Raw genomic sequence first — 17,022 nt, forward strand, 5'->3', positions numbered from 1 at the left:
GGGTAATGTTGTAGGAACCGTGCTTGTGGAAGGCGGAGGAGATACCGGGAAATATAGTGGCGGCTGGGGACCAAAGTATGGACACCCGGCTGCTGCCGGCATGAGGTTCCACCTCCACGAGCCTAAAAGGCCACACTTCAAGTGCAAGCAGCTGTCAAAAATTTGGCAGTATAGTATTGCAGCCTGTGGGTGGGTGGGTGGCTGCCTGCATACTTGCATTCCAAGGAATGGGGTAGGGACAACTGAACGCTGCAGTGGGACAAGGATGTGGACGGTGATTGTTGCAAGTCTGCTGTAATAGTGGGGGAAGGACGTAGCCTTCCTTTTGGCACTGAAGTAGTTAAAGGGAGTGTTCCCGTAATTAAACCTCTCAGAACTGTTGGTAGGCCAAGCTAAGGGGTTAGCATCAGTGGTCCAGTCAGTAGAGTAGAGGGGGAACTTAGTGCCCTGACCAAGCCTTGAGTGTTATAGAGCTTGGTCCTGGCATAATGCCTTGTGGGCTGCAGTACCTGTAATCAGCCACAAGATGCCACTGTCCTGGGTGCAGATGTTAGGTTGAGTCTGCTAGCAGTGTTACAGACAGTGATGGGGTTAATGCGGTGTGATGACAGTCCACAGAGGGTGGGCACTTTAGGAAAATCTCTGCTTAGTTTCCAGAAGCAGGAAGTGATGAGTAGTAAGAGATAGCACAGTGAACGGTACGGGCAGCCTGACTATATGGTGGCTGCTAGGGTAGACGGGAGCTCCATACCCTCAGACAGTGGGATCACCAGTGTAAAAGTCTCCCTACGCAAGAGTCTTGTTAGCCGGCCGGAGAAACTCAGAGGTATTGAGGACCAGGGGCACTTCTAGTCTGCAGGAAGCAGAGGAAGATAAATAGGACTCCAGGCTAAGACGTGGTGGAGATATTGGATCCGGAACACTGTTGGTATTGCAGAAGAGTCTCTTGGGCTACAGATTAGAGTCACAGAGATGCTTCACCTAAAGAGGGAACCAGGGCTGAAGATGTTGCCAGCGCCTGTGAGGGAGATAATAACCTGTCGGGCCTTATCCATTATATCTGCCTGTAAATACTGTACATACTCCTCTTCCCCAAGTAAAGTCCAAGTTATGGTTAAGAACCTCATGTCCTCTGAATGTATTGCTGCCCTGGTCCCAGAAGAGAAATGCCTGGAGACAGCCACGATCGATGGTTTTAAGTAAGTGGAGAGCCCCACATTACACAGCCACACATCAGAGGGAGGACACAAATTGTCTGTAGGGTGCCAGAGTGAGAGGGGGCTACAGCTCGCCCATGACTACCTCGCTGGGGCACCTTACACTGCAACGACAGGTGCATGGTGGGAGGCATCTTCGCATGCGCCAAGGATCACTTATGATGGGCACACTTTTAGGCAGTAACCTGGGAGTCAGAGATGCTTCTAGAGGTCTTCCCCATGCTGTTCCCATGTCTTTTCAGCACTGTATGCATGTGTCTGATGGTGTGTCACACACACCACATGGTCAGATAAGGTTGTAAAATGTTAAAATGACATTTCCTGGTGAATGCATTTGTCTTGGTTGAAAGCAATGCAAAAAAGCATCAAAAACGCTACGGGTGAACATAGCCCAAGTTGTGGAGGAGTATTTTTGTTTTTGGTTATTTATTTTGCCTTATATACAAGTCGTTACCCTGGAAAGGATGTTCCTTAACATATTTCCCAGGAAAATCCATTTTGGTTTAGTTTTTGTATGTTTTATTGTGAGTCCGTAAAAGTGGCGTAATACTCTGACCACGTTGTTGACAGCAGTGATCTGAGAGTCAGAGATGCTTCCAGGGGTCTTCCCCATGCTGTTCCCATGTCATTTGAGCACTGTTCCCATCGATTTGGGCAATTTTTAGGCCCTCTGCAGACCGCTGGGGGGAGCCGCCTGAAAAATGCTCGCGTTTCCCATAGACTTACATTAGGCTCGTTGCTCAGGTCGAGCACCAGAGCATTCCAATTAGCTCAACCCGAACAACGAGCACCCGAGCATTTTAGTGCTCGCTCATCACTAGTCCCACTTCATTCATTAGCAAAACTAAGTTCAGACGAGCATATGCCAAATCGTTAATTTTTATCATCCAGAATAAATTTAATTTTCCTCCGTATGCAATCTGCTTTAATATTTTAACATACAGACAATGGGTCCATGTGTAAAAACATTCATGTGAACCAGCACATTGACTTGCATTAGTCAGTGTGCTATCCATATGCTAGCCATTTTGCATACGGACCAATTATGCACTTATCTGAATGAACCCAAACTGTGCTGCAAAGTATGCATTTCGAGCTCTTGGCTCTTGCGTCCTTCAATCTGCAACCCAGATTTGAGGTCTGTCCCTACTCTTTAAAGGTTGGTGCTCTGTAGAGTTGATTGGAAACTGATCTGGGGGGAGGTTAGCTGATTGGACATGGTTGAAGGCTTTAAATATAAGTTTATATAACAATTAGTTCATCGTACGCTACCTGTTTTTGGCCATTTTTCTATTCGCTCAATAATAGGAGTTATGACGATAAGGCACTGATTGGTGCAGTTATTTCATGGGCGTTATGTGGCTCTATTGTGGGGTGAGGGCAATAACTGCAAGGCCAAGTGCAGAATTTATTTTTAAAAAGAAATGGCCACCATGGGATATTGGCTTATAATATTCACACTGTTACCCCATTGTTTTCTTGGAATTTGTTGCCAATTGGATAAAAACCATCTTAAGTTACAACAATAGATTCCCGATATAAACTATGCACTCTAATACTCCATAGTTCTATACTTCACATGCCTTTTCCTTCCTATTAATGCTACATTGTTGGAAGTAGCAGTTAAAATTTGACTGTAAACGTTTTCCTTACTACAGTTTATCAAAATGAAAAATGTATAATAATTATAAAACAAACGGCATCTAGAAGGATTCTAGTCTGGCAGCTCACCTGACATTTTATGCCCGCAAGGCTGCAAGTGCATGTTTCTGGATCACAAAATATTCTGCAGTCACAGCCACAATCTTCTCTAGACAGACGGATGGCTCGCAGCTCATGTTTTTCTTCCACATCGATCTTCTTCACCCCAGACGCACGCAACAAGGCCCTCCGCTTCTTTGTTGGCAGGGGTTGTAGGAAGAAATACTCGTCTACTTCAGTGTTATCCAAGTCAATGTCATCATCTGAAATATCATCTAGGGTGAGAACGTTGGCTTCTTCAGACTCGATTGTGCCATTTTTAGTTATCTGAAAAAGAATGGAAATGCCAAGTGTGAAAAGAAAAAATTATAGATCAATGAACATAGCGCTGGCTCCTAGGGTCTTAATAATAGAAATATTCCAGTCAAAGTTTGCAGCATTGATAGAAATGGCAGAATAAGTTGAAATGTGTGCTTTATGGGTTTTTTTTTTTTTGGTCTGTATGTTATGGATCACACAGACCAGTGCAGCTCCTGCACTCATTTAGTATCCACAGGAGCGCAAAAAAGCCAGTCATGTCTGCAATTTACAGAGACGACTCATCCGCAAAGTTCAGCACTCATCTGAGCTTTATCGTGTTTCAACGACATCTGAATTCAGCCAGATTAATCAACACGAAGTCCGGATGGGCCGCTGGTATCTTGACCTGAGCTCAACAGCTTCCTAAGCATACATGAGGCTGTTGAGTTTGGGTCTGGAGACCAGTGGGCGGTAAGGACATCATGGTGGATCCTCGGACCAAGTTTGACGGACATCTGAATTTGGCCTTTTAAAAAGGGTTATGGTAAATATTTATACTTTGCTTCGATTATTATTTAGACAACTAAATCGACCTATATATCTTTGATAATTTTGTATTTTAGCATTAGCTTTATAAGTGTTATTCATAAAGGCAATAACACAGGGCGTTGTATCCGATATAGAGGTGTCTTTGTGTTAAGCTTTCTTTGTGACAGAAGGCATAGAAAGCTGGGTAGAACCAGTTTCAACGAATTTGGCAGTTTCCGTAATTTATGACCTTGTTATTCCCAATTAAAATATTTTCCTCCTTAAGTAATGTAAAGCCATTCCCCTTTCCATATCTTTGTAGTTGTAATAAAAACTTGTGACTGGGTATCTGAGATCAGACAAGCCCGTACACTAACAGACACTGGTTGTGTGCCCTTGTCTCCGATCGATTGACTCTGATTTGATCGAAACTGGCAAACGTGTGAAACCTTTTGTGTTTCTCTTAAAGTCTTCCATACAGGTTTTCACATCAGGGGTCAATGAAAGGCTTGCATTGCCAAGGGTCTGTGACCTTACATGGATTATTACATACAACTGTCATCTACTGGTGGAGATTATGGTGCCCAGAGTCTTGGGGTGACCTTATACCACAATGGACCCCATGCTATACCTTGGTGTGCCTCCAGCTTTATAGATCAGAACAGAAATATTTTTACTCTCCCAGACCACAGAAGCATGCATTACAGAGATACTCTTCTCTAAAAGCACTGCTCTTAAAAAAAAAACACAACTACACAATGGCACATTGAGTCCAACTCAGATCAGTAGTGACTTTCGTAGAATTCTATAGCAACACTCCACAAAAAGAAACAAATATCCAATGACAGATTCAGTTGACAGCAGCCAGCAATAAGTAGTGCAACACATTGCCTCTAATAGCCTAACAGTGCACAATTTTTAATAGTAACCAATTACAAAATGTATTTTTTAGCCAAAAATACATGCATTTAAGCATGGAGGGGTGGATGGGAAATAGTCACCAAAGTTTAACCACTCCTTTAAAGTGACTGTCAGCACAGAATGACTGTTCAAACCAAGTACAGGTGCTCGGTGCATCATGGCGGGGGCCGAACAGTTTAGTGCACCTTAATTTTTCTCAAGGACCCAAAAACTCGCATTGACAATTTTGATTTGAGAATCAGATCAATAATCGGACAGATCTCAATGCTTTTGTGAAGGCCATTCGGCCTGAGGGGAGGGGGGGGGGGTATTGGAAATTAGGACATGTGCACTGCCTTATGGACCTTCAAACAAAAAACACAGACAGCACAATGGGCCCATTTGCACTATGGGCCCCAACTGAGGGACTGTAATGCACAGGAAAAGGGGACTTTGACATACATTATATATATCCCCAATAGAGAGGAGCCCGACGACGATCACTTTGCCCTTGACAAATCAGCTGTGACAATAAAGAACCCAATTCTGTTCCTTGCTCTTGGCTCAATATATCCTGAGACCAAATGCCTAATATAACCAGCTTTAAAAAATTAAAAACAGGATTGTGCAATACTCTGTTGGGAGTAGTTTATGCCATTTGTTCCTACATGTGGCCACATAATTGGTATAATGTAAATTGTCGCCTAAGGTTTGTTAGCTTGTAGCAATAATAAGAGATGAGCGTATCAGACAGAATTCTAATTAGCCAAATAGTGCGGATGTTCAAGTTGTGGAGAATAAATTCGCTATCAATCGAAGGTCTCCATTGTGCTCTAGGGTTCTCCAGACCATAAATGCACCTTTACACTCCCCTCACTACTAATCTATCCAGCCTCTGCGCTGCCTCTTTCTCGTGCCATGATCTTTCAGCCTGTTCATTCCAAACCACTGTTTCCGGCCACAAACGGACCTTAGAGGCAAATGCGTTTTGCACGTCATGATGACACAGAAGCACAATGTGTGTCCGAGGCCTGGTAACGCCTCTAAGTCCCCGGCTAGGGTGAACAGCCCAGGCGATGCAGCTCAGGATGGGGGCAAGATTGAGTGGCTCTGAGACCAAACAACATGCATAAAGGAGCAGGAGGGGTGGGGGGGTGCGCATAAGTTTTTTTTTTTTCTTTTTTTAAGCAAAATTGTAATCCACATGAAGCGAATGTACAAAAATCCATTTGCGCAAAAAAAAATAAATAATAATAATTATGATGTGTGTGTATTCAAGTAGAATTCACTTACACTAGAATAGATTATTGCATTCAACTTATATAGAAAGAAATTACATTCTTGCACAGGGGCCTTCTGTTTTTTTGTGGCCTCCTGTAAAGCACAGTATTCTTGTTACTTTATGCCTAAGACATTTAAGTGTAAACTTGGAATTATAACTTTTTTTGCAAACTAGATGCTTAAAAAGGGGTTTTCCAGTACCGCTCATTTCTGCTTAGGTGAGCGTTGCCGATGATGGCATGAACCCATACACCTGACAAGATGTGGACAGGATACCGGATTGTGCACTTCTCGGCAGGTTTGGGGTTGTAATGTCATCAGCACTGCTCACCTCCCATGTGGGAGTTAGTAGATATAAGAAGTAAAAAAAAAAAACTCAAACTGTAAAGAATAGCATGGTAAATCATTGTGCATTATATGTACAGTACAGACCAAAAGTTTGGACACACCTTCTCATTTAAAGATTTTTCTGTATTTTCTTGACTATGGAAATTGTACATTCACACTGAAGGCATCAAAACTATGAATTAACACATGTGGAATTATATACTTAACAAAAAAGTGTGAAACAGCTGAAAATATGTCTTATATTCTAGGTTCTTCAAAGTAGCCACCTTTTGCTTTGATGACTGCTTTGCACACTCTTGGCATTCTCTTGATGAGCTTCAAGAGGTAGTCACCAGAAATGGTCTTCCAACAATCTTGAAGGAGTTCCTAGAGATGCTTAGCACTTGTTGGCCCTTTTGCCTTCAGTCTGAGGTCCAGCTCACCCCAAACCATCTCGATTGGGTTCAGGTCTGGTGACTGTGGAGGCCAGGTCATCTGGCGTAGCCTCCCATCACTTTCCCTCTTGGTCAAATAGCCCTTACATAGCCTGGAGGTGTGTTTGGGGTCATTGTCCTGTTGAAAAATAAATGATGGTCCAACTAAAGGCAAACCGGATGGAATAGCATGCCGCTGCAAGATGCTGTGGTAGCCATGCTGGTTCAGTATGCCTTCAATTTTGAATAAATGCCCAACAGTGTCACCAGCAAAGCACCCCCACACCTCCTCCTCCATGCTTCACGGTGGGAACCAGGCATGTAGAGTCCATCCGTTCACCTTTTCTGCGTCGCACAAAGACACGGTGGTTGGAACCAAAGATCTCAAATTTGGACTCATCAGACCAAAGCACAGATTTCCACTGGTCTAATGTCCATTCCTTGTGTTCTTTAGTCCAAACAAGTCTCTTCTGCTTGTTGCCTGTCCTTAGCAGTGGTTTCCTAGCTAGCTAGCTATTTTCCCATGAAGGCCTGCTGCACAAAGTTTCCTCTTAACAGTTGTTGAAGAGATGTGTCTGCTGCTAGAGCTGTGTGTGGCATTGACCTGGTCTCTAATCTGAGCTGCTGTTAACCTGCGATTTCTGAGGCTGGTGACTCGGATAAACTTATCCTCAGAAGCAGAGGTGACCCTTGGTCTCTCTTTCCTGGGGTGGTCCTCATGTGAGCCAGTTTCTTTGTAGCGCTTGATGGTTTTTGCAACTGCACTTGGGGACACTTTCAAAGTTTGCCCAATTTTTCAGACTGACTGACGTTCATTTCTTAAAGTAATGATGGCCACTCGTTTTTCTTTACTTCGCTGCTTTTTTCTTGCCATAATACAAATTCTAACAGTCTATTCAGTAGGACTATCAGCTGTGTATCCACCTGACTTCTGCCCAACACAACTGATGCTCCCAACCCCATTTATAAGGCAAGAAATCCCACTTATTAAACCTGACAAGGCACACCTGTGAAGTGAAAACCATTTCCGGTGACTACCTCTTGAAGCTCATCAAGAGAATGCCAAGAGTGTGCAAAGCAGTCATCAAAGCAAAAGGTGGCTACTTTGAAGAACCTAGAATATAAGACATATTTTCAGTTGTTTCACACTTTTTTGTTAAGTATATAATTCCACATGTGTTAATTCATAGTTTTGATGCCTTCAGTGTGAATGTACAATTCTCAAAGTCCTGAAAATACAGAAAAAAATCTTTAAATGAGGTGTGTCCAAACTTTTGGTCTATACTGTATATTTTGATACATTTTTCTTGATTTTATTTTCATAAATTTGTTTTTTTTACTTAAATTCCAAAATGCCATTTGAGGACCTCTCAGGAGCTGACACAAATTAATAATAATGAGCCTATTTGCATAGCAATAGCCTGATTATCCTGCTGACTTCTGAGAAATACTACAATCGGAATCTTAATGTGTTTGCTGAAAATGCTGGATTTCCTCTCTGGTGGATACTGTAGACATGTTGCCTAATAAACATCGCCTCCTTCAATTTCAAGTATCTTGGATGTCACATTAGGGAATTTATACTCCAAATCAACATTAGAGTAATACATGCTGCTTAGCTTTACACAACCCATCTGTGGACAACATCACATTAATGCATAATGGCAATAACATGAAAAGCATGGTATAACTCACAAAGCACCACCGCTTATAGTGTAGCGCCTTGTATTTGCATAACGTGTTACTTTACACTGCCTATATGTGATGTCATTTATATACCAGTAATGTTACTCCATCACAGATTAATATTTCATTGTAATACTGCCAAATGTCCTTTTCTTCCTCTCACCAAATTCTCCCCTTTCCAATCTCCAGTGGGTACAGAAAGTATTCAAACCCCTTTTAAATGTTTCACTCTTTGCTTCATTGCAGCCATTTGGTAAATTCATTTTTTTTCTCATTAAAGTACACTCTGCACCCCATCTTGACTGAAAAAAACAGAAATGTAGACATTTTTGCAAATTTATTAAAAAAGACCCTTTTCTCAGACACTCATTTAAGTCACATGCTGTCCATTTCCTTGTGATCCTCCTTGAGATGGTTCTACTGTTTCATTGGAGTCCAGCTGTGTTTAATTAAACTGATAGGACTTGATTTGGAAAGGCACACACCTGTCTATATAAGACCTCACAGCTCACAGTGCATGTCAGACCAATTGAGAATTATGAGCGCAAAAGGAACTGCCCAAGGAGCTCAGAATTGTGGCAAGCCACAGATCTGACCAAGGTTACAAAAGAATTCCTGCATTACTCAAGGTTCCTAGGAGCACAGTAGCCTCCATAATTCTTAAATTGAAGAAGTTTGGGACCACCAGAAGTCTTCCTAGACCTAGCCGTCCTGCCAAACTGAGCAATCATGGGAGAAGAGCCTTGGTGAGAGAGGTAAAGAAGAACCCCAAGATCACTGTGGCTGAGCTCCAGAGATGCAGTAGGGAGATGGGACAAAGTTCCACAAAGTCAACCATCACTGCAGCCCTCCAACAATTGGGCCTTTATTGCAGAGTGGCCCGATGGAAGCCTCTCCTAGGTGCAAGACCTATGAAAGTCCACAGAGTTTGCTCAAAAACACATGAAGGACTCACAAACTAGGAGAAATAAGATTCTCTGGTCTGATGAGACGAAGATAGAACTTTTTGGTGCTAATTCTAAGCGGTATGTGTAGAGAAAACCAGGCACTGCTTATCACCTGCCCAATACAATCCCAACAGTGAAACATGGTGGTGGCAGCATCATGCTATGGGGGTGTTTTCAGCTACAGGGACAGGACGACTGGTTGCAATTGAAGGGAAACATGAATACGGCCAAGTACAGAGATATCCTGGATGAAAACTTCTTCCAGAGTGCTCTGGACCTCAGACTTGGCCGAATGTTCACCTTCCAACAAGACAATGACCCTAACCACACAGCTAAAATAACAAAGGAGTGAGTGGGTTCAGAACAACCCTGTGACCATTCTTGACTGGCCCAGCCAGAGCCCTGACCTAAACCCAGTTGAGCATCTCTGGAGAGACCTGAAAATGGCTGTCCACCAACGTTCACCATCCAACCTGACGGAACTGGAAGAGGATCTGCAAGGAAGAATGGCAGAGGATCCACAAATCCAGGTGTGAAAAACTTGTTGCATCATTCCCAAGAAAACTCATGTCTGTACTAGCTCAAAAGGGTCCTTCTACTCAATACTGAGCAAAGAATCTGAATACTTATGACCATGCAGAGTGTACTTTAATTAGAAAAAAAAAATGAACTTTAGAATTTACCAAATGGCTGCACTGAAACCAAGATTAAAAATTGAAATGGGTCTGAATACTTTCCGTACCCACTGTATCTTGAACATAAGCAGCCATGCTACTATTTTTACCAGCTGCTACACAGATGCCTCCACCCTGTACCAGTTATTGTACTGGTTGTCCATCCATAACATATTACCACAAACTTATCAAACTTATCCCCAGAGCTTTATCACAATACTTGCAGTGCATGATGGCATACCTGGATTCTCTTAATTAGCCAGCCTGGCACAACCTCATCATCGTGGCATGATCCATAGGTGAAATAATGCCAGGCTGACTAATCGAAAGAAGATCCGCAAATGCAGTTAGGTCAGCGGCAATTTTCAAGGCTCTCGTCCAGCGGCCACAGATTAATAATGTTGGAGATAGACTGGGTCCTGCGAATTGTTATGCACCAACTGTAATCTGTTCCCATGCTCTTCATGCACTCAGTACTTTGTATTTGGACATATATTGGCTGGTGAACGTTCAGACAGATTTACATAAATAATCTCATTACAAAGATGGCCGGACCATTCAATACAAGCATTTTTCACAATACAATGAACTGGAAGCACTGCAATTTTGTCCATCATGTTCCAAGGTTTTCAAATAACGGCAAGCAGCATATAGGGTCATGGCAAAAATTTAATATAGGGCTAGTGATCACTGAATTAAACTTAAGGAGGTTGTCTACTACTTGGACAACCACTTCGCAATCATTATGTCCCTTCCTCCCAAGTAAAATAATAAACACCTACTGTAGACTCACCTCCAGTGTTGGTACTGGCTCCATCGGGGCTTGTGTGACATGTCACATGATCCCTGCATCCAACTAACATCTGCTTCACCCTCACCTTTTGACGTAACCGACATTCCGAGGAAGTCAGAGCTGCTCTCACTTCTCCGGATGTCCGGTTTGCCCTAAGGATGGGACAGTGAAAAAGCCACTGATTGGCCTGCAAAGATCGCGTGACATTATGTCACACAATCCCCGGGAGAGAGTGCACATACCGCTGGATTGGCCCCTACAGTGGAGGTGAGTACAGGTGTTATTTTATTAGGGGGAAAGTGATTGAGAAGGGGCAGTCTGAGCATTTGACAACCATTTTAATCTGTTATCACTTATTTCTGCCTAGAATGTATACTTTGTATATAATGTAGGAAGGTGGCAAATGCCCACATTCCATAATACATTCATCAACATTGAAATTGCAACATCAAGAAAGAAAATTCATGTAAATATGGAAATCACAGGATGGATAGATGTTAATGGAAACAATTTTTTTAGAACATCTTGATTTAATTATTATAAAGTATGAGCTCCATTTGCAGAAACAGTTACAGTTTTGGCGGCTATCATTGAGGTTATTAATGGTCATCTTAGGAATGTTCTGGTGCGCTGAATGCGCTTGAGCAAATCATCAAGATCCGCTGCAGACAGCTCCTTTTCGGTTGCCGACTAATGAGGTCACAGATCACAGATGTGCTCAATGAGAGGCAAGTCTTGAGATGCTGCAGGCCATAGCCAATACCAGCGTTGGAGTGAAGACAGCACATACCCATTCACTAGTGTCCATATGGATGTGACAAATATATAAACCGGTTCAAATCACCCCTTTTTTGCCCCATTAACGGTACATGGCGTGTCTCTCCGGCAATGAACCTGCATCTTTCCGGGGACATGACAGCTGATCTAATCAGCTGTCATGTGCCCCTAACAGCCACGGGTGGAATCACGATCCACCTGCCGCTGTTAACATGTTAAATGCTGCTATTAATATCTGACAGTGGCATTTAACATGGCCGCGGCGGAAGGATGTCACTAGTTCCGCCCATCAGCGCCCCTGTCACATGATCGAGGGTCGCCGCTAGGTTGGCATGAGACCTGCAGGAGACCCAATACACATTTGGTATCACTGCGTTCAGAATGACCCGATCAATATATAAAAATAATTCATCCAATCGGTAAACGGCATAATGATGGGGGGGGGGAAGCGCAAAAACGGAAAATGGCCCAGGGATAAAGGGGTTAAAATAAAATCTGATCTCTTGCCAGAAGGTTTAGGATTTTTGTTGCTTTTTATTGGGTGCGGGTTTTTTTTTTTTTTTTTCCACTGTTCTTTTGACTCTGTTATGCATGTGCACGAAGTTCAGTGAAAAAAAACACACACAAAAAAACATGATGTGTGAACATAGCCTAAATGTGCACTAGAGGTGTTCAGTGCTGGAGAATGAAAAGCCGGCACTTCTAGAATGCAAAGTTTTACTGGCTACTTGAACAATAGAAGAAATAATGCTGCCCGTGTACGAAGTGTAAGAGGATCAAGAAGGTGGGATTCAGCTTCTGAGCATGTGTGACCACCAACAATGCACTCCTTGATTTTCTCTCAACATCTTGAATGTTCTCCATGACAAGTATGACGGGCCTAACGGCTAAACACCAGAGCATTTTTTTGTAAATAAAATTATATACTATAATTGCAGCTTATTTTAATTAAATAATTAAGTTTCAATTAATGTTTCTCTAATGACAAGTGTAGATCCTTAAAAAAATAAAATAAAAATTGTACTACCTTCTGTTTGAGAGCATTGAGTTTTTCTTCTCGAAGGTGGTCTCTTAGCATCTCTTTATGAAGTCGATCTTGCTCTACAGCAAACTCGCCCAGAGTGTACTGACGAACGCTGTTGTGACGGCTAGACATCCCCAAGGTGCTTCCCCCTTGACTGGGCACGCTAGTAAACCCTTGTCTCCGAGTGAAGTAATACACTGTGACACAGTTGAAGCGCACATTCTTGGCTCGGAGTCGCTTCTCTCTTTTTAGAATCGATGATGCTGGAAAATATATTAAAAAAAAAAAACAAAAACTGGGTATGTTTGGAAACATTAAGCAGTTGATAAAATAAATAAAATATAACCATGCTGTATTAAATTACATATAGAGTTGCAGGGTGCACACACAGTCATGCATGATGGCTAGATCGTTACTTTTGCATTATTTTCCTTGTATCAGCCTTCAAGTCTTGCTGGCATGCAATCTCATAGAGAATCCATTACTTGCTCAAACAAATTGGGTCAAATATCTTGTAAAAATCCCCGAGCTTTCCCCTCATTTTGCATTTGGTCACTTTTGTGAAGTCTCTGCTGGCCATTCAACTGGGTGTTTCTTCAGAGTGTTCTCTGGGGGCGTGCGCCTTCACCTTTCCTTCCCAGTTTCTAGCAATCACAGCTGAGCAGTTGATCTAGCAGTCTATCAGTCTCAGACATTGCGGAGCTGCGATTGGTAGCATCTTGGAGGGAGGTATGAACGTGCACACCTAAAGAGAAAAATCTGAAGAAACGCCCAGTTGAACAGCAAGCAGAGATTTCACATACTGCACTAAAAAAGAAACAATAGTGGATGTCTCTGCAATGTAGCAACAGTGCAAAAATGGAAAGCACAATGGCATTGACAAGTCTCGTCAATGAAACAAGAATGATGTTTCATCCCTAATGAACTTGTATTTCATCACAGAAAGAGGCCATCATGGTAACAAAAAGGAAAGCAGTAGAATATAAAATTATCTATCTATATAGTGACCCCCCCATCCCCCCAAAAGTGGTCTTCTGTTTGGGGCCTTCCCAAAAGGAGGAAGCTGGTAGTCTCCATGATGTAGTAAAACTAAAAATCTGTCACAGTAACTCTGGTCTGGCCCCCCTGAGTTTTGGAGCTGAAAGTCTCCATAACCCATGAAAACTTCAAAAATGACGAATTCTGATTGGAGCATTGAAAAGCTTCTGCTCCAAAAACTCAGGGTAGGAACAAAACACACAATACTACTCCGTGTGAATATACCCTAATGGTACGTGTACACCACCTCTTTTCCAGGTGGGCTTTTCTATTGATTTGTCAAGTGTTGTGCATTTTTAGAGCGGAAAATGCCTGATGAATGGCCCAGTCACTTCTTTTAACTACTTGGGGGTCTTTGGAAACCTAAAGTTAAAAAAGACCCTCAAAACAATGAGCAAATGGCCCACAAGTCCTTTTTACATAAAAATGCAGATATTCATTCTTTTCATAATTTAGTTAGTGCTTTTTCAGGCAAATTTTAGAATGGACCACCTGGAAAAAGACATCGGGGCCGATTCACTGAGACTAGCGTTGCTCGCACCAGTCCTAACAAAGACCTCTCTGAGGTACGATGCGCTAATAATTTTGGAGAAATTTTCTCAATGGCATGCACCTCGCCAGAATTGCAACCACAGTCAGAGAGGTGCCACACCCCGGCTTCTCCCCAACTCCACGCATTTTGGCAGAGCTACTACAAAACTGATGTGAAAATGTTGTTCCAAAATTTTTGATCAACTGTGTTTCGCAGAAATTTTGTGAATTTTCGTAGCCTTTTACACAAATTTTCTGATGTCAAAGCTTTGAGTAATCGCTCCCATCATGTGCACTTATCCTAAAGGGGCTGGGTTTTCTTTTTTTAAGACAAAAACAAAATTTGAAATACATTTCCAAAAGAGACGATTCCCATGTGTGTGCAGTTGATAACTTTACCAATACGTTGTGTGTGTGTGACAGGGTCCGAAGAACATTTTTCAAACCCTATGGTGTTAGGCAATTTCAAATTCTCCTCCGCAACCTCTGTGGCTTTGATAAATATTTTAGAGGACTCAAATTTAACCCTCCCACTCCATTAAAGCAAATGCAGGTTAGGACAAGTACAAAAAACTATTTTTCATTTGGAGACTTGGATTTAGCCAATCTTGACGTAAAATAAAAACTTCCCATTTTCTAATATAAGCCGAAACGTAAACCGTTTGTTTGTATTGTTCGCAATGTGCTATGCACAGAACAGCTGGAGGCGATAAAAGCATTCATCCATTTTTAAGCTTCTTGTTTCACATGGGTGACTGGATGACTGCAGGAGGAAGAACAAGAGGAAAAAGAAGAAGAAGAAGAAAAAAAAAAAAAAAAAAAAAAATCACGAGACACAATATAGTTGGGTCAAAGAAGGAATCCCACGACCGGTGCAGTTGACTGGAAAGAATAATTGTTCCTGCATGATATGCATAAAACTGTTTCATTAATAGACCCAATTAACATTTTTTCCCTTTCTTCAGACAGCATAAAGACACCCTTCAAGAGCCACACAGAAGCGATAAGAGGAGGAGGTAATTAGCAGCCTGGCAAGATGGAAGCCGTTTCAAATGATTGGCTTGGTTTTCTGTTGAGCTATTTTTAAAGAAAAAGCATCGGCATACGACTTTAAAGCCCCAAACTAATTTCTAGACCTATTAGCTATAAGAAGCACAGAGGAAAAAAAAAATAGGAGTATAAATAACAATAAATCAGATACCCAAACCCCAAACTAAAAAGAACTGGCTATAGAGATCATATATAAAAAAAAAACACGTGCTTCCTAATAAATTGGGTGCGGCTTGGGCCATCCATGTTCTATTAACTGAAATCTACACCAGCTCTAATTTCTGTTTTTTGTATTTTATTGTAAATCAATCAGTCAGGCTATAGTGGTTTTCTCCATTCACAACAGTCAGGCTGAGATCAGTTCTCTAGACATTCTGGTCAAGACAAAAGGAGAATGGAGGATCGGAATTTATCTAGAATAGAACAAAAAAAAAAAAAAAAAAAAAAAAAAAAAAAAAAAGTTACCTTTTGTGCTCACTAAAATTCATTACTAGCGAGGAGCGCAAGTGCTCGTTACTCGAGTCTACCGAGTATTGTGGGTGCTCAAGTGAGATGTTCGCTTCCTAACTGTTAGGCAATCCATGTTTTGTGGAGGGGGGGGGGGGGGGGGGACACGAACATGTCACTCGAGCACCCGTGATTCTCCGTGCATACCCGAGTACCCTCGGCAAACTCGATTAACGACCACTTGCGCTCATCACCTCATTCCTAATTGAAAAGGGTTGACCATTGCTTATATGGTTCCAACATATTGTGCAGGGCTGTACAGAGATGGTCACCATTTATACTTGGCCATGACCATATTGGGGTTAAAGATCTACTCTTTCCTATTTTAAATACATACATTAGGGTCAATGTGATAGGAAGCCAATTAAACTCCGTATATACACTGCTCAAAAAATAAAGGGAACACTCAAATAACACATCCTAGATCTGAATGAATGAAATATTCTCATTGAATATTTTATTCTGTACAGAGTTGAATGTGCAACAAAATCACAAAAATCAATGGAAATCAAATTTATTAACCAATGGAGGCCTGGATTTGGAGTCACCCCCAAAATTAAAGTGGAAAAACACACTACAGGCTGATCCAACTTTGATGTAATGTCCTTAAAACAAGTCAAAATGAGGCTCAGTATTGTGTGTGGCCTCCACGTGCCTGTATGACCTCCCTACAACGCCTGGGCATGCTCCTGATGAGGTTGCGGATGGTCTCCTGTGGGATCCCCTCTCAGACCTGGACTAAAACATCCACCAACTCCTGGACAGTCTGTGGTGCAACGTGACGTTGGTGGATGGAGTGCGACATGATGTCCCAGATGTGCTCAATTGGATTCAGGTCTGGGGAATGGGCGGGCCAGTCCATAGCTTCAATGCCTTCATCTTGCAGGAACTGCTGACACTCCAGCCACATGAGGTCTGGCATTGTCCTGCATTAGGAGGAACCCAAGGCCAACCGCCCCAGCATATGGTCTCACAAGGGGTCTGTGGATCTCATCTCGGTACCTAATGGCAGTCAGGCTTCCTCTGGCGAGCACATGGAGGGCTGTGCCGCCCTCCAAAGAAATGCCACCCCACACCATTACTGACCCACTGCCAAACCGGTCATGCTGAAGGATGTTGCAGGCAGCAGATCGCTCTCCACGGCGTCTCCAGACTGTCACATGTGCTCAGTGTGAACTTGCTTTCATCTGTGAAGAGCACAGGGCGCCAGTGGCGACTTTGCCAATCCTGTTGTTCTGTGGCAAATGCCAAGCGTCCTGCACGGTGTTGGGCTGTGAGCACAACCCCCATCTGTGGACGTCGGGCCC

General features: G+C 42.5%; 1 protein-coding gene across 3 annotated transcripts in view; it reads right to left on the bottom strand.

Annotated features, from left to right (window-relative positions):
- Positions 1-17,022, bottom strand: part of CSRNP3 (cysteine and serine rich nuclear protein 3) — a 211,366-nt gene that overhangs the window by 15,907 nt on the left and 178,437 nt on the right. For all 3 annotated transcript variants that reach the window (XM_073647022.1, XM_073647025.1, XM_073647024.1), the window contains exons 3-4: positions 12,593-12,852; positions 2,949-3,245 (exon numbers count right to left, since the gene is read on the bottom strand). In XM_073647022.1, the coding sequence (XP_073503123.1) occupies positions 2,949-3,245; positions 12,593-12,852 (557 nt within the window). The remainder of the gene's footprint in view (positions 1-2,948; positions 3,246-12,592; positions 12,853-17,022) is intronic.

The sequence above is a fragment of the Phyllobates terribilis genome, unplaced genomic scaffold (assembly GCF_046119375.1).
Source record: "Phyllobates terribilis strain yellow unplaced genomic scaffold, ASM4611937v1 Scaffold_9__5_contigs__length_417890890, whole genome shotgun sequence".
Classification (NCBI taxonomy): domain Eukaryota; kingdom Metazoa; phylum Chordata; class Amphibia; order Anura; family Dendrobatidae; genus Phyllobates; species Phyllobates terribilis.